Below are 21,683 nucleotides of genomic sequence, written 5' to 3'. Positions count from 1 at the left end.
GTATGTGCGCATACAGGTGGGAGTGTGTGTGTGTGCGGATGTGAGTGTGCGCATGTGTGTCTAGGTATGGGTGCATGGGTGCACCGATGTGATTGGGTGCATGTGTGTGTGTGTGGGGTCTCCCCTGAGCAGCTGCAGGGAGTTGGGGTTCAGGAATTTTACCCTCATTGCCAATACAGGAGCCCACTAACCAGCCGAAGCTGGTGTCAGATGCATCCATGTACCCCTGTCCCTGGGGAGGCCCCACTTACTGTCAGAGGGCAAGTCTCTACTCATGGCATAATTATTAGCTCTTGTTTGCACAGAGCCGGGAGTGACGCGAGGGAGGCAGGGTATTGGCCAGGCTGGGGAGCTGTGCTCCGGGTGACAGCCTGTCGGGCTGGTTCCTGGGGCGGGTGATGGGGTTGGAAGGGGAGGGTCTGCATGGTCCCAGGCAGGGGTCCGGGTGAACCACCCTAGCAATGCCAGGGCCCTTTGGGAAGAACAGACACTTGCCCTCTCCCTCTGAAGGATGGGCCCTTAGTGGAAGAGCAGCTCAGTCCTGGGCCCTGGCTGCTTTGTGCTGCTGGGCTGCCCTGACAAGGCAGCTCAGGACTGCCCTGTCACAGGGGTGCCAGGGAGCACAGGGCTCAGCAAGGCAGCCTGTGATGGGTGGGGCAGCGGGTGGCAGGGCAGGACAAGGTCACAGAACGGCATAACTGAGAGCAGCCTTGAGAGTGAGGCTGCTCTCAGTTATGCTGGGCTAGTTTCGCCTTGCAGCGGGCCCAGGATCGGGGAGCAGAAGGGAGGCATGGAGCCAGCTGTAGAGTGATCCCGAGACTTTAAGAGGAGGGGCTGGTGTCATGCAGGTGGAGGAGGCTGGCTCCCCTCAGACATGAATGGCCCCTGTGCTGACAGTTGGGCTCCCCCCGGCCTTGCCCGTCAGATGAGGCTGCTGGTGCAGGGAGCACATGCTGGCTGGAGACGTGCAAGGGTCCAACCCAGGGGGGCCTTGGCTGCCCCCCATCCCTGCTATCCCCCAAAGGGCTGGGCCTCAGGCGGAGCCCACAGCTGCACAGGCGAGCGATCCCCAGGGACAGCAGCAGCGCTGGCCAGGTTCAGTCAAACGCGCTGGGCACCAGGCCATGACTCTCCCCCGCCGTACTCCTGCTGCAGCCAGTGGAGGGTCCAGGCCGCTGGACCACTCCCCGTGCAGAAACAGGCCTTGCCCATCACCGCTAGGTTCCCACGAGGAGCTGAGCTAGGCAGCCGGATTACACATGACGTCTTCACCTGCTGCTAAGTGCCAGGAGGGGTTTAGTGGCTTCATAGGAGAGATCTTTGCTTTGGAGGGAACAAATGCAGGAGTCATGATTGTTCCATTGCGTCATGAACAGGCAGAGCCGCAGACAGGATCCAACTGCCAAGGAGGACAGGTCGCCCAACAAGAAAGCTGCAGCCTGTCCCCATTAGTTACAGAGAAAAGCTGAGCTCTGTCTAAACACACTGACAGGTCTGCCTGTGCCTGCCCAGGGACACAAGTGCCAGCTCAGTCGCACACGTGGGGAATACGCACGCATGCTGATCCAGATAGACACACACACATACACTGCAAGGGACAAGTGTGCACACCACACCGAGGGAGCACACACTCACACGTACACAGAGAGTACATGCATATACACACATGCACACACACAGAGTACACATGCTTATACACACACAGAGGGAGCTCCCTTGTGTGTACACACACACACACAGGAGCACCGCATGCATGCACATGCACACACAGAGATGAGTACCACACGCATGCTCATGCACACACACACACACACACACAGAGTACCGATGCACATACACACACACAGAGTGCCACACGCATGTGCACACACACACGAGCACTGCATTTGCGTGCATGAGCACACACACACAGAGGAGTACCACACACACGTGTGCACGCACACACACACAGAGGGAGTACACATGCATACAGACAGACAGACACAGAGGGAGTACCGGGCACACACACACGCACACACAGAAGAGTACCCCCCATGCACATGCCCCCACACAGAGTACCACACACATACACAGAGGAATACCACATGAGCACACACACACACAGAGGAGTACCACACATGCATGCGCACAGACACACACACACACACAGGAGTACCGCACATGTATGTGTGGGAACTAGGAGTGTGGGGGATGCTGCAGCACCCTGAGGTTTTACGAGGGGCTCTGCTTCTGGTCCCCAGTGTGGGATCCTGGCTGTTGGCCCCGTACCTGGGACTCCGCTCCCAGCCCCACACTCCTGGGATCCCGGCTGCTGGCCCTGCCTCCACCTCCAGCCTTGGCCCCCTTACCCTTGTGCAGGACCCGCCCTCCCGTAGACAGGGCCCTGCTCCAGGGGGTGGGGTTTGGCGGGGGGGGGGGGCGGACAGAGGTAAGAAGGTTGGCTTTCAGCACCCCCACTAGTAAAAGTGTTCCAGCACCACTGTTTGAAATGTAACCCTGCCCTCCCCCTGGCCGTTCCTGGCCTCTGAGACCCTTTGTGGAGCTTTTTCTGAGGAAACAGCTGAGCTATTTATCACGGCACAGAGCCACTGGCTGCTGGGATTTCCCAGTTAGGAATGAAACTGCAGAGCTGCCTTTTACAGAAAGAGCACTGCAAGGATATCCCCTCTGAATTTCCCCCCCCACCCCACCCCCTAGTTTTGTGAACTAGTTACATGCAGTGTTGCCAATTTTGTGATTGTTTGGAAATCTAAATTGAAACATTAATACACACTTTAAATGTATATAAAATGTATGATAAAATACGTGTATCTGGAAAAGTATAATAGATTTGAAAAGTATGAACATAGACTACATTCCTTATTTAGCTTTTGTTTTTATGACAATGTCAGTGCATTCATTTTGATGATGTTGGCCAACCTAATAATTTCAAATTATGATTTGTAAGCAAAGTCTAAATGAGCTCTCCCTGACAGCTAGTGATGAGCTGGCGGCTGGGGGGAAAGGCTTCAGGACCAGACTGTATTTACATTCACACCTAATCTACCTAGGCATCCAGCAAACACAGCTGTGTTGCCCAAGTGATAGATTTTGGCTGCGGTTGGGTTACAAATCACTTCAATGCGGGGGATGGGGGGGATGATGAAATTTTATTATTCTTATTGTATGGGTATGTCTACTCTACAAAATTAGGTTGACTTTCTTGAAGTCAATCTTTAGAAATTGATTTTATACAGTCGATTGTGTATGTCCCACTAAGTGCATTAAGTCGATGGAGTGTGTCCTCAATACCCTGGCTTGCATCGACTTACGGAGCGGTGCACTGTGGGTAGCTATCCCACAGTTCCCGCAATCTCTGCTACCCATTGGAATTCTGGGTTAAGCTCCCAATGCCTGATGGGGCAAAAACATTGTCGCTGGTGGTTTTGGGTACATGTCATCAGTCGACCCTCCCTCCCTCCCTCCGTGAAAGCAACGGCAGACAATCATTTTGCGCCTTTTTTCCTGGGTTACCCATGCAGACGCCATACCACGGCAAGCATGGAGCCTGCTCAGCTCACCGCTGCTGTTGTGAGCATTGTAAACACCTCGTGCATTATCCTGGAGTATGTGCAGAACCGGGCTAAGAGACGCCAGCACGAGGACGATTGTGAGGAGGACATGGACACAGATGTTCCTGAAAGCATGGGCTGTGGCAATTGGGACATCATGGTGGCAGTGAGGCTGATTGATACAGTGGAATGATTCTGGACCCGGCAAACAAGCAGAGACTGGTGGGACCACATTGTGTTGCAGATGTGGGATGATTCACAGTGGCTGCAAAACTTTTGCATGCGTAAGGCCACTTTCCTGGAACTCTGTGAGCTGCTTCCCCCCACCCTGAAGTGCAGGAATACCAAGATGAGAGCTGCCCTGACAGTTGAGAAGCGAGTGGTGATAGCCCTGCAAGGGGAAGCTTGCAGTGCCTGACTGCTACCGGTCAGACGGGAATCAATTTGGAGTGGGCAAATCTACTGTGGGGACTGCTGTGATCCAAGTAGCCAATACAGTCACTGACATTCTGCTATCAAGGGTAGTGACTCTGGGAAATGTCCAGGTCATACTGGATGGCTTTGCTGCAATGTGGTTCTCTAACTGTGGTGGGGCAATAGACAGAACACATATCTTTATCTTGGCACCGGACCACCTTGCCAACCAGGACGTAAACTGCAAAGGGTACTTCTCAATGGTGCTGCAAGCACTGGTGAATCACAAGGGACGTTTCACCGACACCAACGTGGAATGGCTGGGAAAGGAGCATGACACTCGCATCTTTAGGAACTCCAGGCTGTTTGAGCAGTTGCAAGCAGGGACTTACTCCTCAGACCAGAAAATTACTGTTGGGGATGTTGAAATGCCAATAGTTACCCTTGGGGAAACAGCCTACCTCTCGCTCCCATGGCTCATGAAGCCGTACAAAGGCAGCCTGGACAGTAGTAAGGAGCTGTTCAACTATAGGCTGAGCAAGTGCAGAATGGTGGTAGAATGTGCCTTTGGACGTTTAAAAGCTCTCTGGTGCTGTTTGCTGACTAGGTTAGACCTCAGTGCAGCCAACATTCCCATTGTTATTGCTGCTTGCTGTGTGCTCCAGAATATCTGTGAGAGTAAAGGGGGGACGTTTATGATGTGGTGGGAGGTTGAGGCAAATCGCCTGGTGGCCGATTTTGAGCAGCCAGACACCAGGGCGATTAGAAGAGCACAGTTAGGCACCCTGCAAATCAGAGAGCTTTGAAAACCAGTTTCATGACTGGCCAGGCTACGGTGTGACAGTTCTGTGTGTTTTTCCTTGCTGCAAACCCATCCCCTTTGTTGATTTTAATTCCCTGTAAGCCAGCCACCCTCCCCTTTCGATCACAGCTGGCAAAGGAAATAAAGTAACTATTGTTTTGAAACCATGCATTCTTTCTTTATTAATTAAAAAAAAGTGAGATAACTGACAAGGTAGCCCGGGTGGGGTGGGCTGTGGGGTGGGAGGAGGGAAGGACAAGGCCACATTGCTTATTGTAGCCAAATTACAAATCAAAACTGTTTGAATGACAGCCTTCTGTTGCTTGGGCCATCCTCTGGAGTGGCTGGGTGCCCGGAGCCTCCCCCTCCCCCCCCAGCATTTTTGGGCGTCTGGGTGAGGAGGATATGGAACTTGGGGAGGAGGGCAGGCGGTTATACAGTAGATGCATCGGGGGTCTGTGCTCTTGTTGGCTTTCCTGCAGCTCCAACAGACGCTTCATCATGTCTGTTTGCTCCCCCATTAGCCTCACCATTGCCTCCTGCCTTTGCTCTTTGCGCTCACTTAATGCTTTCCTGGCCTCTGCCGCTGAATGCCTCCATGCATTAAGCTGTGCAGGAAGACTGCATGAGCTCAGAAAACATGTCATCGAAAGTGTGTTTTTTTCGCCTTCTATTCTGCGATAACCTCAGGAACGGAAATGATAGGGGAAGCCTAGAAACATTTGCACCTGGCGGGGGAGATAAAAAGGGAGAGTAAAATTTAAGATAATACATTTCTGAGAACAAAAGGGAGACTCTTTCACAGTGAATCAAGAAATTCACAGCAGATAGCACATGTGCTTTAGGTACAAGGTCGCATTTTGCCTTTTATATTGAGTGCCTGCCGGTATGGTTACACATCACAAACGGCTGGGCTACAGAATTCCATTTCCAGGCAGCCATGGTAAGCCTTTTGGTACATGGGGTTGGCTTCTTACGCCTTCATAACATGTGAGAATGGTTTCAAAGATGGTTTCAGGGCCATCTTTCCCATAGTAAGCAATGCCGGTTGGGTTTCACATTTAAAAGGAGGGGCTGTGGATGTGGATGTGCTTTTCAAGTGGATGTGCAGCACACACCTCCCCCTACCCCACCGTGTGGCTATTCTCCGGGATGATCCGTTTTAGCCAAGCACAAACAACCCAGCATGAACAGGGCCCTTTTACTGTTCCCTTACAAAAATTCCCTTATTTCAACCAGGTGACCATGAATGATATCACTCTCCTGAGGCTAACACAGAAAGATACAGACCGAATGTTGCTTGAATGTGACCAAAACCCAGACCATTCGCTGCCATGCTTTGTGCTGCAATGATTCCAGACTTCTTGCTAGTGGCTTGGCGTGGTAAAGTGTCCTACCGTGGAGGATGGAATAAGGAAGCTCTCACCAGAAACCTTCTGCAAAGGCTTTCATAGTACCTCCAGGAGATCTTCATGGAGATGTCCCTGGAGGATTCCCGCTCCATTCCCAGACACGTTAACAGAATTTCCAGTAGCTGTACTGGCCCCGAATGCATCCCAATTCTTCAGGGCAAATCAAACATTAAAACCCTGTACTGGATTTACAAATGTGCACTCACTAGAGGTGGCTTCTCTGGCTTCAGGATCGGTGATCCCGCCTTGGGAGGGTATTGGCTCCAGGGTGATGAAAAGGTCCTGGCTGCTGAGGAGAACGGATTCACTGCTTGCCTGCTGCGCATTCTCCTGCTCCTCCTCCTTCTCTTCCTCATCCACAAAATCCTCCTCCCTGTTGCGTGAGACTCGCCCCTTGCAGGTGTCCATGGACAGTGGTGGGGTAGTGGTAGGGTCCCCTCCTAGAATGCCATGCAGCTGATCATAGAAGCGACATATATAGGGCTCAGACCCAGAGCGACTGTTTGCCTCCTTTATCTTTTGGTAGGCTTGCCTGAGCTCCTTGACTTTCACGCAGCACTGCTGTGTGTCCCTGTTGTAGCCTCTCTCCACCATGCCCTGTGCGATTTTGGCATATATATTAGCATTTCTTCTTTTTGATCAGAGGTCGGCCTGAACAGATTTTTCTCCCCATACAGCAATCAGATCCAGTGTCTCCCTTTCGGTCCATGCTCAAGCTCGATTGCGATTCTGCGATTCAGCATGGTCACCTGTGCTGCTGAGCTCACCACGCTGACCAAACAGGAAACAAAATTCAAAATTTCCCCGGGGCTTTTCCTGTGTACCTGGCTAGTGCATCGGAATTGAAAGTGCTGTCCAGAGCAGTCACATTGGAGCACTCTGGGATAGCTCCCGGAGGCCAATACTGTTGAATTGTGTCTACACTACCCCAAATTCGACCCAGCAAGGTCAATTTTAGTGCTATTCCCCTTGCCATGGAGGAATACAGAAGTCAATTTTAAGAGCCCTTTAGGTCGATAGAACAGGGTTGGTTGTGTAGACACATTCATTTTAAAATCGACCTAACGCGGCTACATTCAACCTAACCCTGTAGTGTAGACCAGTGCTATAAGTAAAGGGCAGTAGAACTGTACTTAGCCTGTGCTGATTGAGGGCACCAAGAGAGAGGGTGGGGACAGGTGTTTTGCTTGATGGTCTGCCTGAGTCACGAGTACTATTTGACCTGCCCCTCTCCACTGTTTAAAGACAGAGATGATTAGGATCCATAGTTAGTCTTTTGTTTTGTTAAGTGACCACTACAGCTGAAATCACTGATAATCAGGTTTTCCTGCTGCGACCTGCTGTGAGACGGCCCAGCCTGCACTAGCAACGAGGTTCCCCGCACTGAGAGCTCAGCTGAAATCATTGAGAGCTGGGTTGAACCTCAAGAGACCAACTTGCAGAGGTTACAGTGGCAGGTGGCAGCAGAAGCTGATGGCCCAGGGCCATTGGCAACAGAGCGATGGAGTGAACAGTGGCACAACAAACAACAGTGGCCAGAGAGAACAGTGAGCAGCTGGAGGAACGAGCAAGGTGCCTTCTTGCCCCCCACCTGGGAGGTGAACTCATGTGAAAGCACCTCTGAACTCTGAGTTTCCATTGACCAAAGACAACACCGGTGAGGGTTAATGACGCTGTTAAGAATGCTGGAGACACAACACAGTTCAAATTCAAATCTCTGGGACAATACTTGAAATGGTGACATCTGAGCTGAGGAAGGTGTCATTTTGCAAGATAAGCAAGTGATTTAAGGGGAAAAAAAGTTAACTCTGCAAAGGCTGGAGGGAATTTAACAGTTGAATGTTCTAAAAATATTAGAGGCAAAGAAACAATCTGATTTAAAGCAGTTGACTATGAACAATTTAATCAAATTTCTTAAAGAACATAAGGGTTTTCTATTGGAATTTAACTGCGCCCAAATGTATTAAAGGGAATGTAATCTATGTACAGCTGTGTAAAATAATTAAAGCCGTGCAGTGAATGTTAAAAAAAATTAAGAACCTAAACAAACGCTCCTGGTTTGTAAAACCCTATTTTGTAGGTTTAAGATGAATTGGTTTTGTTTTGTTTTTAAATAATGCCACTAAAAACCCATTTGAATCTTCCATTCAAAGTGGCAAAACTGCCAGACACTTTTTGCCAGACACAAGTAATTAGTGTTTGGCTTTGGTATTTGGCATTTAACCCTTAAGGTACCACAATGCTTTATACATTGGCCAGACTGGACAGTCTCTACACAAAAGAATAAATGGACACAAATCGGACGTCAAGAATTATAACATTCAAAAACCAGTCGGAGAACACTTCAATCTCTTTGGTCACTCGATTACAGACCTAAAAGTGGCAATTCTTCAACAAAAAAACTTCAAAAACAGACTCCAACAAGAGACTGCTGAATTGGAATTAATTTGCAAACTGGACAGCATTAACTTAGGCTTGAATAAAGACTGGGAGTGGATGTGTCATTATACAAAGTAAAACTATTTCCCCATGTTTATTCCCCCCTCCTCCCTTACTGTTCCTCATACATTCTTGTCAACTGCTGGAAATGGCCCACCTTGATTATCACTACAAAAGATCCCCCCCTCGCTCTCCTGCTGGTAATAGCTCACCTTACCTGATCACTCTCGTTACAATGTGTATAGTAACACCCATTGTTTCATGTTCTCTGTGTATATAAATCTCCCCACTGTATTTTCCACTGAATGCATCCGATGAAGTGAGCTGTAGCTCACGAAAGCTTATGCTCAAATAAATTTGTTAGTCTCTAAGGTGCCACAAGTACTCCTTCACAATGCTTTATGAAGTTTTTAATATGTTTTTAAATAAAGACCAAAGTCATGATTGTAATAAGGGACAGCCAAGAGCTGCAGTAAAAATTAAAAAAAAAAAAAAGGGGAAAAAGATAGTGAGTGCCCTCTGGAGCAACAGCAGGGGTAAGGTGCACAAAGAATCAAGATTAGAAACACTGAGCCTTAAGGTGGCTCTAAGTAATCAGACTGTCATTGTCACTTTAATAAAAATACATAAACTCTGAGCACCAAAAAAAGGCATATAGTAATAATGCTTCTCAGCTATTACGTGTAAATAAACTTAAAGCTTAGCACAGCAGAAAAACTATTACAAACCTGGTCTGCTGTATAAAAAGGAAAACTGAGGTACATCACCTCATAACTGCACAGTGGAATAATTCACCCTTAAAAGGTAGAAGCCATTGAAGCATGGTCTATCAATAGAACAAAACCACAGGAAAGTATGGGGGTAATTCCTCTGTTTTGCCTGCAATCAGCAAGGAAATTTGTAAAAAAAAAAAAAAAGAGTATTTTAAACTATAATCTCCCCCCCCCCCCACAAGGAGGTAGAAAAATGTTTTTCTTGTCTTTCAGAACTTCAGAAAAAAATGGTACCATCTGAGGAGCAACTCAGAATACCAGGGATCTACTGTCGCGACAAAAATTTTTACTTGTGGCACCTTAGAGACTAACAAATTTATTAGAGCATAAGCTTTCGTGAGCTACAGCTCACTTCATCAGATGCATTTCTGCTGTAGCTCACGAAAGCTTATGCTCTAATAAATTTGTTAGTCTCTAAGGTGCCACAAGTACTCCTTTTCTTTTTGCGAATACAGACTAACACGGCTGCTACTCTGAAACCTGACAAAAATTTTGTTTGTCTTGTTGCTAGCATTGTTGTGTGTTTATATATATATATTAAAAAGCATATTGCATTAGGGAAAAATGAACATGAATTTTAAGCACAAAATAAAATTAACAAGGGAAAAATGGTATGTAAAAACTTTGGTTACTAAAATAAATAAATCTGTAATTGGCAAATCTAAATCTACTTCCAGCCTCCAAACCCAGCTAAGTGTACCCGGGTCTAGTAATCAGGAGAGAGGCCAGGCAAGTAGACCAGCGAAAAGGCACTGCTAGAAATGCCAGCCCCCACAGATGTACTCTCCTTACAAGTCTTGTTGGGTGGATTCAATTTCCTGTGGCCACATATTTACAAGTATGCTGAGATTATGTTTCCTTTATGAAAACTGTTAAAGAAAAAGACTCAATAGCAATGGGGGCCGGAACAGAATTCTACCTTAAGTACTTTAAAGCGAAAAGCAGCCACTGCTCCAACTTAACAAATGACCTTGACTCATTGGGAAAGTGTAATCTGTCTGGCTGCTAATGACCTTCATACTAGCAGCTACAATATTGCAAAATAATGAAGGAAGAAAACTGGTATCAGTAGGCTATGAATCAAGGAAACTGCAAGGCACAGAATTAAATTTTAATGCCTGTGAACACAAATGCCTAGCAACTGTCTGGGCAGTACAATCCTTTGAACCACTCACAAGCACAGCACCCATTACTATTCAAAGGACACACACTCCCCTTAAATATATTTTATCAGGCAAACTGATGGAAGGTAAGGTTTCTAATGCCCAGTGGACCCTCATTCTAGTTACAGAGAGGTCACTACTGAAACCGTGTCCAAACCAGATATGCTGATGCATGCTTTAATTGAAAAAGGAAATAAACATGAGTGCCCAGAAATCATTCTGAAACAGGGGATTGCTTTAGTGTAAGCACCACCTCTTGAGGAATTGGATACTGTAGGCCAGGAAAAACATTTGGTTTACTAATGGTAGTTCAATGGTAATTGAAGGGAAAAGATGGATTAAATATGCTGCTATTAACCTAGAAAAGGAGGTTATTAAGGGACATTTGGCCTATGGGTCAGCTCAGCATGCTGAACGTCACACTATATACCAAGTTTTAAAACAGTATGAAGGCTCCCCCCATACCTGTGTATATCTATGCCGATAGTGATTTTGTGTGAAAGGAATACAGAACTGAATGTATGACTGGCAAAGAAATGGGTGGAAAGCAGCTGCTGAAAAGGATACAGAAGTGGTCTGCAGGTTTGGGGACCCCCAAGGTTATAGATGTAGACAATGGGGGTGCATTTGTGGGGGAAATCTTTACCATAATAATGCATGCTCTGGGAATTAAACAAAAGTTTCATATCCCATACAGATCCCAACCCTCAAGACAGGTGAAAAAAAATAAATCGCACCATTAAAAAGTCATTGAGAAAAGAGGTAGACCACACCAGTTAAAAACTGGCCTGAAAAGCTGCCCTTGATCCTGGCTGCCTTCCGCAGCAGTGACAGGCTGGAAAGAAAAATACAGCCATACCAAATTTTGTTTTGGCAGCCAGTGTGGTTAATACTTGATCCTGAATGCCTAACTAGAGATTCTGAGGAATAACCTACGGTGACACAGCTTAACTACTTCCAGTGCTTCAAACAATTGCAAGAAAACAAAACTACCTTACAATTCAGGGTAAACCAAGCCATTGAGGAAAAGAATACAACCTGTATAAGCAAAAAGCCACTGACTCTGAGCTATGGAAAGCTGGTGACCAGGTAATGTATTTAAAGCTAGGGAAAAAGGCTCATGCCCTGGATTCTAAGTGGACAAGTCCCTATTCCATCATTGACTGTCTTAGCCCACTAGTGTACCGTATTAAAAAAAAAAAAAACAACAGCAAACTCCAATGGGTTCATGTGTCACAGATAAAATTGTTTTCTTAATCTGTTTGTTTTATTATTACAGATATTAAACATGAACTAGAAGTATATACCTGCCAATAATCATGTTGCACCCCGATAAAGATTCCTCGCACATGACCTGATCCTAAGGGAGTCCTGCCAGGAACCTGCTAAGGGCAAGACGTTGTTTTGGGGGATATTAATAAGCTTTTTGGGGTTCAGGGACAACACACGCACACGGGGGGCTACAATAGTTTAATTGAAAAACCCATGCGTAACAATACCTTGTATGGACCCTTCGCACAAACTACATTACAAGCCTGGATTAATATAACCTGTGAGGATTGTAACTGCATGATTAAGGTGACAACCCCATGGAGCCAATTGTGGATTTTAATCCTTTTTGTGAACCTGGTTCACACACCATTCACACCAGGACCATTAGAGGTGTTCACGATTAAAGTTTGGGTGAACAAAATGATTTTTGTGGGCAACATAACAGTGTTACAGTTAAATGGTCCTCCAACCATGGAAAGACCCTACCCACATTTACTTAAAAAACAACCACCCATTAAGGCACACGTGGCATCCATAATAACAACGCTACACATCACAGTTAATTGGACAAAAAATAATCTAACCACCACATGGCCCGAATGTGCACCATTGGGCTCATTGGCTGGGTTCATTGGCTGGCAGAGGGCAGTGTCCACACTTCCTGCCAGTATCAGCGTGAGCCAGCGCTAGCCAGGCTGGGCTGTGTGTCAGCGAGACCGCGCTGCAGGAGGCATAGCCAAGAGACAGCCTCGGAGCCTCCACATGCCGAGGACATCTCACCAGCCCCACACACGCTCCCATCAACAGCCCCAGCTGGCCCCACATTTCAGTTCATATATCTCTGTGCAGGGGGCCTCACACAGGCGACTGACCCACCGGGCACTACAGAGCTGCTCACAGAATGGGGGGACATGATGACGTTTCATTGGGGCCTGTGATTACGGGCTGCCACCTGGGATGGGCAGTTCCTTCCTCACAGCTCCGGGCCCTACCCGCTGTTACCTTGGCAGCCAGCACCAGCTCACAGACAGCCTGTGATGCTTGGCAGTGCGTCACCCTGTCCACACCAGCTGCAACTCCCACGGCCCTGACTGCTCTTTGGCACACAGCCAAGTGACAATGGGCCCCAGCCTTAGCTGCCTCCCAAGGGCAGCCACACCCGTCCTGTGCTCAGGGACAGCAGGAGTGTGATCAGCCAAGCGCGTCCTGCCCAGCACTGCAGGACTGCCCAGACTGAGCAGGGCTGTGGAGAGCCTTGTCCTCTCTCCAGATCATTCAGAGGGGTTATACAGAAGCAGGCACATGGGCCAGCCCATGCAGCCAGGATCTCTGGGTCAGCGCTAGCCTAGCCCCCACATCCAGCGGGCCCTGGGCACTATCCGGAGCTGCCAGGCAGGGTCCCCAGCCTCACCCCCAGCCTCGGGCACTGCTTACTGCTGTCAGGCTCGGTCCATGGCCTCATCGTCCCACCTCTCCCAGGTCCTTTCAGCTCCTCACGCTGCGGATCTGCACCTGGAACAGATGACAGAACAGTGGTGGGAGTGGGCGGGTTAGAAGGGTTCACCCCGCGACGTTCCCACCCCGCTGCCCAACTGACCCAGCGAGAACTCGGCTGCAGGGGCCTCCCTTCTCCACAGGCCTCTTCTTTGCAGCCCTGACCCTCGGATGTGCTATCTCCCCCTCCAGGGGAGAGTCCTGCTCCCACAGGACCCAAGGGCTTATCGACACGTGGAGTTATTCAGAACAGCCATTCCTGAAGAACTCCCTGTGTGGCCCAGGCAGCCCTTATACAGACTCACAAGGCAGGGAGTGGGATGCAGCCACCTCTGGGGTGGAACATAGCTTAGGGCAAGAAGTGAAGAATAACATACCCAGTTGAAACTGCCGTGGGAATTTCAGTCAGGGGCTGTGTTGGAATGGAGTTGGGGCATGGGGGGTAATGCCCCTGCTGACAGCCGGGAGAGCTTTGATGACCACAGGTGCTCATCACCAGCTACTATCTTTGGGAAGGGCAGCCCCTCCTCAGCACAGCACCCACAAGCAGCGTGCTGGGCACTGACCTCGGGGAGTCTCCCTGCTGCGTTGCGGCCTTTCCCGTAGAAGTCTCCCATCCAAGTCCCAACCCTACTCAGCAATCGCCAGGGACTGTATGCATCCAGGGGAGTCAGGAGGTCTCCATTGCCCTATGCCTTGCACACCATTGACAGCAGGGTGGACGGGCATGAGGTAGGAGCATTTCACGCTGTGCTGGTGCCCAGGGCTGCCCATGGTGCAGAGCCCTGGAGACGCAGGCTTACAAGGGCTGAGCTGGGTCACAGTTACGTGGCCAGGAGCTGGGGTAACTCCCTGGATTGCCAGTGGAGTGGGCGCTGGTGGGAGCTAGAGAAGAAGCAGGTTCAGTGGGGTGAGAACAGAGCTGGGCCCTGAATGCATGAGAGCAGACTCGGGCTCCATGCTCTGTGCCCGATGGGCATGGCAGGATTGGTGCTCAGGCAGTGGCAGCCTGCACTCTGGAAGCACAGCGCCTCCTCGGCTGTGCCTGAGTATGCCCCACTCCCCTGGCCATGGCATTCACCCATATGCACCAGCAGCCGCCTCCACCTCCCAGGGCTTGGGGCAGGGGAGGCAGATTCTCTTGTTCTCACCCTCCATCTGCAGGAGGACAGGCCGGCAGAGGCCCCAGGATATATTTAGCAGCCCCTCAATGAGCAGCTTTCCCTCTCCCTAGGGTACTGCCAGAGGAGACAAGAATAGCCTCGGCGGAGGGGAAGCGGGAGGGCCAGCCAGCCGCTCACACCTCCCTACGTGCTGTGCAGCATGGCAGTGGCTCCGCAGAGGAAGGGCTCCCCCCGCTGCTCCACCTGCAGCTCCTCATGTGCTTGGCTGGGATGGAGCAGCATGACCGGGGGCAAGGTCCGCCCGGAGAACAGTTCCACGCGGCCAAAGTCACGTATAGCCGGGTTGACTGGGGGCACACAGGGAGTGATCTGTAGGGAGAAGCCAGGAGCCTCCCAGTTCCCTGTCTGCATCCCAACCTGGCTATGCCCTAGGGCCCAGAGTGCACATGGCCCTGGTGCAAGCAGGTCACAGGAGCCCTCAGCCACTTTCACCAGGGCCCAGTGGATCAGGAACTCCTCTGGCCATCTGCTCAATACTACACAGATTGCACTGCCAGATGCAGCCTCCTTTGCCACCTCTGACAATTCTGCACCCTGCTCCTGGTGCAGCACACCCACGGCCACATCCAGATCCAAGTGGGATGGGCCCCATGGCATCCAGCGCCAGCCAGCCCCAGTGTTGCACTGAGCTGAGAGCAGCTGGCACGCTCCCATCCCTGCTGGAGGCACCACTCCAAAGAGACATGCATCTAGCCCCAGGCTGCTCTGGGGCTCCCCCCTCCTGTGCTGCTCCACTGCCTCACAGGCCTGAGCTGGGCCCATGCCTGAGGAGGGGCGCCTGGAGCAGGTGGGGCTCTAGCACTCTCCTTGGGTAAGGATTTTGGCAGTTCTGGTCCCTCAGGCTCCATTAGCCCCTTCCTACAGAGGGCAAAGTGCAGGCATGGCACTGCCAGTGACTGGCCCAAGGCTGCTCAGCAGGGCAGCCGCAGAGCTTGGAATGGATCCCTGAGCCAGGCTCTGCGCCGGGCACATGCTGCCTCCTGTGGCCCTATTCTGGGGAAGGGCTGCCTCATCTGGGAACCTGCCCCTGCTTGGCTATTGTGGTTAGATGTTGATAGATGTTTGGCTGCATGTGTGTGTTCCCTCTGTGTGTCACTCCAGCCCAGCCCAGACAGCTGACATGGCAGACCTTGAACAAACTGCCCAATGACCACAAGATCCGTGAAGGGATGAAGGCACTCAGCCAGGTTTATTGTCGATGAAGCATAGGGACAGTGGGGCTGTGAGCGCTGAGCTGGCTATGCAGCCCTGTGACATCCCCATTGGAGCGTTGCCCATTGACACTGGTGGGGATCCAGCCCATTGACTCCAATGGAACGATGCCCATTTACTCCAGCTGGGGATCCGGCCCATGGACTCCAATGGAGCGATGCCCATTCACACCAACTGGGGATCTGTCTTTTTGACTCCACTGAACCTACGACTGATTGATGCCAGCTGGGGATTTGACATCACCTTTACATTAAAAAGGTGATTTTCCTGTTTGTGTTTGTAACTCTGAAACTGCAGAAAGGCTCCGAAACTTGGTGCCATTCGCCTTCCCCAGAGCTTCACCTCCCCTCGCCCGCCCCAGAGCCAACTGGTGTACGGAGCCTGGTCCTGTGACAGCACTGCACAACGGCAGGTCATTCCCTGCACTCCCAGCTCTCAGGATTTCATTTTGTTCATTGACCCATCCCCTTAAACCTTGAGAGATTTGGGGATCTTTTTCCAGAATTTCAAGACAATGGAAACTTGGCTCTGAACACAAAGGCCATTGGGAAACTTTGCACGTTAGCAACTGCGAAAACCGCTTTGCTCAAAACGGGCAGTTCCAGGCAAGACGCTTTGCAACAACTGGGCAGATTTCAACTCTCCAACATGCTCTGGGGCAGAGCCCTTTCAATGCTGCCGTGATTATTTTGGTCGCCTCTTGGGTCCCTGCAAAAACAGATATCCAGTGGGAGCTGGGGTTTTTCCATAGCGCAGTTAAAAAACCTCAAAGCCTCAGGACTGGCTGTGCCCAAGAGCAGTAAACTGCCTGAGCTCTCCCCACTGAATAGCACGAAGTGAAGACTCCTTCAATCAACAATAATTGAATCTGCTGGGACATTAATCTGAAAAATAAACATTTGCTGAAAGGTCACAGAAGTTACCCAGGCCCCTCCTTCTGCTAGCCTGTGTTTTTCCTCTTAGGACACCATGGCCCTCTGCCTTCCTGAGTTCGCCTTGTTCACTGCGGCTTCTATTTTAGGCAGTTGCTGGCAGTGAGTTATAGCCACTGGCAGGAAGGTATAAATTCAGGCACAGGGAGCAGGGCTGTTGAGCAACATCCTGGCCGTGATTTAAAACACTACTCCAGGCAATATATTGGGGTGCGAGCAAACACAGGATTGGAAAGAAAGCTCTCAGTCCCTCACAGCAAACAGAGGCAGTTTCAAGGACTTCATTCCACAGCTAAAAGACTGTGATCTCAGTTCGTAGGTAAACAGCAACTTCTCGCAGGCACAAGGTAACATGATGCGGTTTCTCAGTGGTAGTAATATGAGGGATTAGTGTTCAGTACTGCTTTGTATCCTAACAGCTCAGCTGGCTGAGGAGTAAAGGCCAAGCTGCGTCGCGCCAGGCCGGATTGAAAACCCAGGCGTTGTGGAGTTTGAATCAAAAAGAAAATAGCCACCTAGCCTGTCTGGCTCAGGTGCAAATCTAGAGGCAAACCGACACCATTCTGCGGCATGGGAACAAGCCCGTCTACTTCAGTGCTAAGTGGCCTGGACAGTCAGGGGTCCGGACCGTCCAGTTTGAAAGGGCGTCAGCTTTGCCAAAGCCTAGATTGCTTTGGGTCCCGCCTCCGCCTTTGTCGGCTGCAACTGAGAAGGCAAAGCTGTCTTGGACTCCAGCTGGGTTACAGAAGGACTCCCCCAGTTTGACAGGGCTAAGGATTCTTTGCTCCCTGAGCTTTGTGCAAAGGTCGTTGAGTGGCAGGAGTATCACCTTTGCGGGATGGGGAAAAGAACCAGACTAGCTGGGTGGGGAAGGCAGGCCCCGAGTTAACCCTTCCCTGGCAGTCTGGGTGAATGGGCGCTTTCCATTCAAACAACTTCACTACTGTGCATCAGACTGAAAAGCGAATTCTTTGCTCACCTGCTCCAGCCTTGTTCTGGATGCTGAGCTTCTTCTGGCTGTGCTGTGTGTTTGTACAGACCTGGCTGCGCAAACAGGCATCTGGCTCCAGTTGTGGCTGAGAGTTTATTGCCTTAGTTGTTTTTCATGCAGCTAGTTTCCTCTGCCCCCACAGGGGTGGCAGCCTCCTGGGTGGGTCATTGAAAGTGGCATCCTGAGTCTGAAAGCAGAAGCCTTTGCTGCCTGAGCTGAAATTCCCAGATCCACTATTCATGGCTGCAGCAGGTTTATTGAGTCTCTGCGTCCCAGTCACTAGACGGGACAGTGTGTTGCCCGGATCTGGGATTCCTGGAGCATTTCATGATGATGCGCGCCAACCTGGCAGCTGGCACTTTGGGATCCAGCCCCACACAAGGCCAGCTGCGGGGCTGTCTGTTCATTGGTGCGGCTGGGTAAGCCAGCTACATTGGGGATTCTCCATCTCTGAAAATTTTGAAATCAGGACTGGATGGTTTCTCTACATACAAACTCTGCTCTAGGAATTATTGGGGTGGGGGGAAAAGGTCTCCAGCATGTGTTCCACAGGAGGTCAGACTAGATCATCGCAAGGGTCCCTTCTGGATCTCCTGGATGTAAGAGTCTCTTCAGATCATGGTATGCACAGTCACTGGGTCTGACCCTGCTCTCAGGGCGGCAGTGTAAATCCGGAGTAAGTGGAAAGATTCTGCATTTACACCGGAGGAAGTGAGGAAAGATTAACAGATGTGACAGAAGGGGTGGGGCTGGGGTATTCTGACAGTGACCAGCCTAATGCCTCATTCTCTCTCTCTGTCATTGCAGCATGAGATCCAGGCGGCTGATCTCCATGACCCACCTGCCTATGATCAGTGAGACAGGGGAGATGCTGTTTGTGGGAGGGAGCCACACACAGGCCGAGGAGCCTCTGGCCGGGCTGGATGAGTATGTCCAGTCCATTAGCCAGCTGGCCCAGCCATCCTCGCTGGCCAGCGGGCTCCCATGTCCTTGCCAGGGCAGCCAGAACAAGCCTCACAAGCTCCAGAGGGCACGGGGGAAAGTGGCCCGGAGTGGGGTCGCACTCCCCAGCGCTGAGAAGGTGCAGGGCAATGCAGCGTCACTGCAGGACATCACAGCCCAGTTCAACCAGCAGCACAATCTCCAGGGGCTCACTGGCAGCGCTGACCCACTAGCCTGGCTCTTCGGACTCTCAGAAGCAAAGGAGCAGAGTCCGGGCCTGCAGACACGGGCAAGTCCTGCTTCCCACTCCTCCCAGATGGCCACCGACGCAGGCTGCCCAGCAGCCCCCCAGCAGACGGCCCAGGGGAACCTCAGTGTCACCAGCGACCCCAGCAGCGCAGCCCGGAAACTGAGCAGCCCAGCTCCGCCTCTGGAGCGGAGATGCCGCTGGCAGCGATCACGCAGACGGCCAGCTCTTCCCAGCTGTGCGGTGAGGGGCAGGCCCAGCCAGGCCCAGAGCGCCCGCCTGCCTGTCATCTATGAATTGTGATGGACTCTAATAAAACTCATTTGTAAACGGTGCTCCATGTGGCTGTTCTCTAGGGCAGGGGTCACTGCCTGGGTGCCCAGCTCAAGGGCCTGCCTGGATTGTATAGGCACACACCACTCAGCGAACGGCGCCCCATACCTCTTACCAGCCCTACACCCCTCTGGCCAAGGGCCCAGGCCTGCCCAGCAGCCAGGCTCTGCCAGGGGTCTCCTCACAGCCGACAGACACTCACAGGGCAGGGCACAGAGCAGGGCACAGGGCAGCCAGTGCTTTCCAGCCAGATAGAAGGATGTTGCCCTGAGTGACGGGCACACAGGCCAGCCGAAGCCCTGGGCACAGGCATTATCTTGGCTCAGTCCAGCTTTGTGCTGGGGGATCCCACTCTTCCTGGCTCAACAAAGGGAGAAAGTGGAGTGCAGCGCTCAGCAACTACCACTGTGCATCTCTGTCCTGACACTGCCCTGCTGTCCTGACGCCCTGGCCCCCCACTGTCCTGACACTGCACTGCCCCCCCCGCAGCCCTTCAGCCCCCCCCCCCCTTCCCTGACACTGCACTGTCCCCCACGGCCCCTCATCACCCTTCTCTGCCATAACACTGAACTGCCCCCTGGTCCCTCAGCCCCCCCCGCCCTAACACTGAACTGCCACCCTGGGTCCCCCCAGCCTCCCACTGTACCGCTTCTCCCTCCCCCCACCCCCTGCCCTGACACTGCACTGCCGCCCTGGGTCCCCCCGGCCTCCCACTGCACCGCTTCACCCCCTGCCTTGACACTGCACTGCTGCCTTGTGTCCCCCCAGCCTCCCTCTGCCCTGACACTGCACCGACCCCCCCCCCCCAGCACCCCGTCTGCCCCGACATGACACCACCGCCCTGGCGTGCTCTCTGCTCTGAAACTGCACTGCCACCTTGGCCCTCCTTGCACCCTCTCTGCCCCAGGCTGGCAGGTGACATGTAGATTGCAATCCCCCCTGCTGGTGAGGTTAGTGATCTGCTGTCCTCATGGGGTCCTGCTTCCCGGCGGGGGACAGGGACGGGGGTGATGGGGCAACCCGGCAGCCAGACCCTCTGCTCTGGTGCACTGGAATCCTGCATGCACACACGTATGTGAGGTCACGTTACCGGCTATGGCTGGCCCCCGGAGGGGAGAGGACAGTGCTGCCAGAGCTCCAATGGCCAGAGCCTGACTTGAGAACAGAAGCGGGCGAGCTGGGCTGGGGAGTGAGCGACTCCCTTCCGGCCAGCTATGTCTGCAGCATGCATCCTCACATGGGGTGCACACGCATGTCATGTCGGTAATGTGTTGCACATTAGCAGCGCAGGCATGCTCCCACTCCGCCAGAGGTGGCCCTGGGCAGCGAGTGGCCCGGCCAGAGGGGAAACTTTGCTCACTAAGGTAAAGCTTGTCTGGGCAGGTGCCAGAACTGCCTCGGCTCCTGCTCAGCACTTGCCGTGGGGACTAAGGCCCGTCCCAAATCGCTCCCTTCCTGGAACCAGGTCCACTACTGCGACCAGCCCCTGGATACAAACTCAGAGTGTTGGGGACACTAATCCAGCCCCAGACACTGCTCTACTGGGGAGGGGCAAGAGAGACACCGCTCCCCCACCCAGGCCTGAGGTCAGTAATGTATGACCGCAAGGTGCCCAGGGTTTACAGGCATCTCCGGGGTGGGAGCACCTGGTCGTGTGCCCTGCAGTGACAAGAGCAAGATGAGATGCTGCAGAGAAACAAACACAAAGTGGGCAGGGTGTGGGATACCTGCTGTTCGGAGCAACTGTTACCAGATTTGCCCGTTACTTTGGGGTATGCTCATTTATTAGGGTTACTCTTCTTGGGCGGGTTTCTTTAATTCTGTCAATGTACTGCCTGTGTCACCTGTGTTCTCATACGGAGCTCTACTTCTCCCTGCTGCAAGTTCCCTCTCAATGGAGCTATCCTGCAGAACCTAGGTTCCCCAGGGCTGGGGTCTTGCAGCACCTCCAAGCTGTCACCCTCATACGCCATGGGCACCGCACCGGAACAGAGTACACCTGAGCAGGCTGGGTCGAGCAGCACTTTCAATTTGCCACCCTCGTATGTCCCAGGTTCAGCACATTCCTATCCCCACTTTCACCTTACAATTGTTCTGGTAGTAACCCACTTGATGAGCAAACCCCACAGGATATTTGGGTGCTGCAGGGATCTTTAGCTCAGGTACAAGGCAGGTTGCTGCAGAGCGAATGGGGAAGCCAAAAAACACCCACGGGGGGGAGGGGGGGGAAGCAGGGGGAGGGAAAAGAGAAAGTGAGAGGGAGAAGCAACCAGCTTAATCATGACAGTTATTTATTGCTAGGTAATAACCATAGGGGAGCCAAACAAACAAAAGAGTTATAATATTAAATCTAACTTAAATTTGATTATAAAAGTCAGGTTTAGAAAACTATAACTGATCACACAAGTCAGAGTCAGAAGGCTACTCCTAGAGAGAGAGCTGGGTTCTCACCACTCCGTGAAGCTTGAACCAATCGGGGGTCCCAGGTGGTGGTGGTAGCTGAGAGTCCAGAGTGCTGGAGA

At 51.6% G+C, this 21,683-nt stretch overlaps 1 protein-coding gene and 1 long non-coding RNA gene across 2 annotated transcripts; one reads left to right on the top strand and one right to left on the bottom strand.

Annotated features, from left to right (window-relative positions):
• Positions 1-6,893: 6,893 nt before the first annotated feature.
• On the bottom strand, positions 6,894-17,730 carry LOC122460914. The gene is made up of 4 exons (XR_006282530.1): positions 17,628-17,730; positions 13,261-13,338; positions 11,292-11,389; positions 6,894-6,950 (listed from the first exon to the last, which is right to left on the bottom strand). It is a non-coding gene; the product is annotated as an uncharacterized LOC122460914 (long non-coding RNA).
• Positions 16,808-19,163, top strand: DEPP1 (DEPP1 autophagy regulator). Its single transcript, XM_038410778.1, has 2 exons — positions 16,808-16,995; positions 18,447-19,163. Exon 2 carries the CDS (start codon positions 18,448-18,450, stop codon positions 19,129-19,131), a length of 684 nt encoding a protein of 227 aa, XP_038266706.1. The 5' UTR covers positions 16,808-16,995; position 18,447; the 3' UTR covers positions 19,132-19,163.
• The last annotated feature ends 2,520 nt before the right edge of the window (positions 19,164-21,683 follow it).

This window comes from Dermochelys coriacea, chromosome 7 (genome assembly GCF_009764565.3).
Source record: "Dermochelys coriacea isolate rDerCor1 chromosome 7, rDerCor1.pri.v4, whole genome shotgun sequence".
Taxonomy (NCBI): domain Eukaryota; kingdom Metazoa; phylum Chordata; order Testudines; family Dermochelyidae; genus Dermochelys; species Dermochelys coriacea.
The sequence above is the reverse complement of the archived record's forward strand: the minus strand, read 5'-3'. Positions and strand labels throughout refer to the sequence as shown.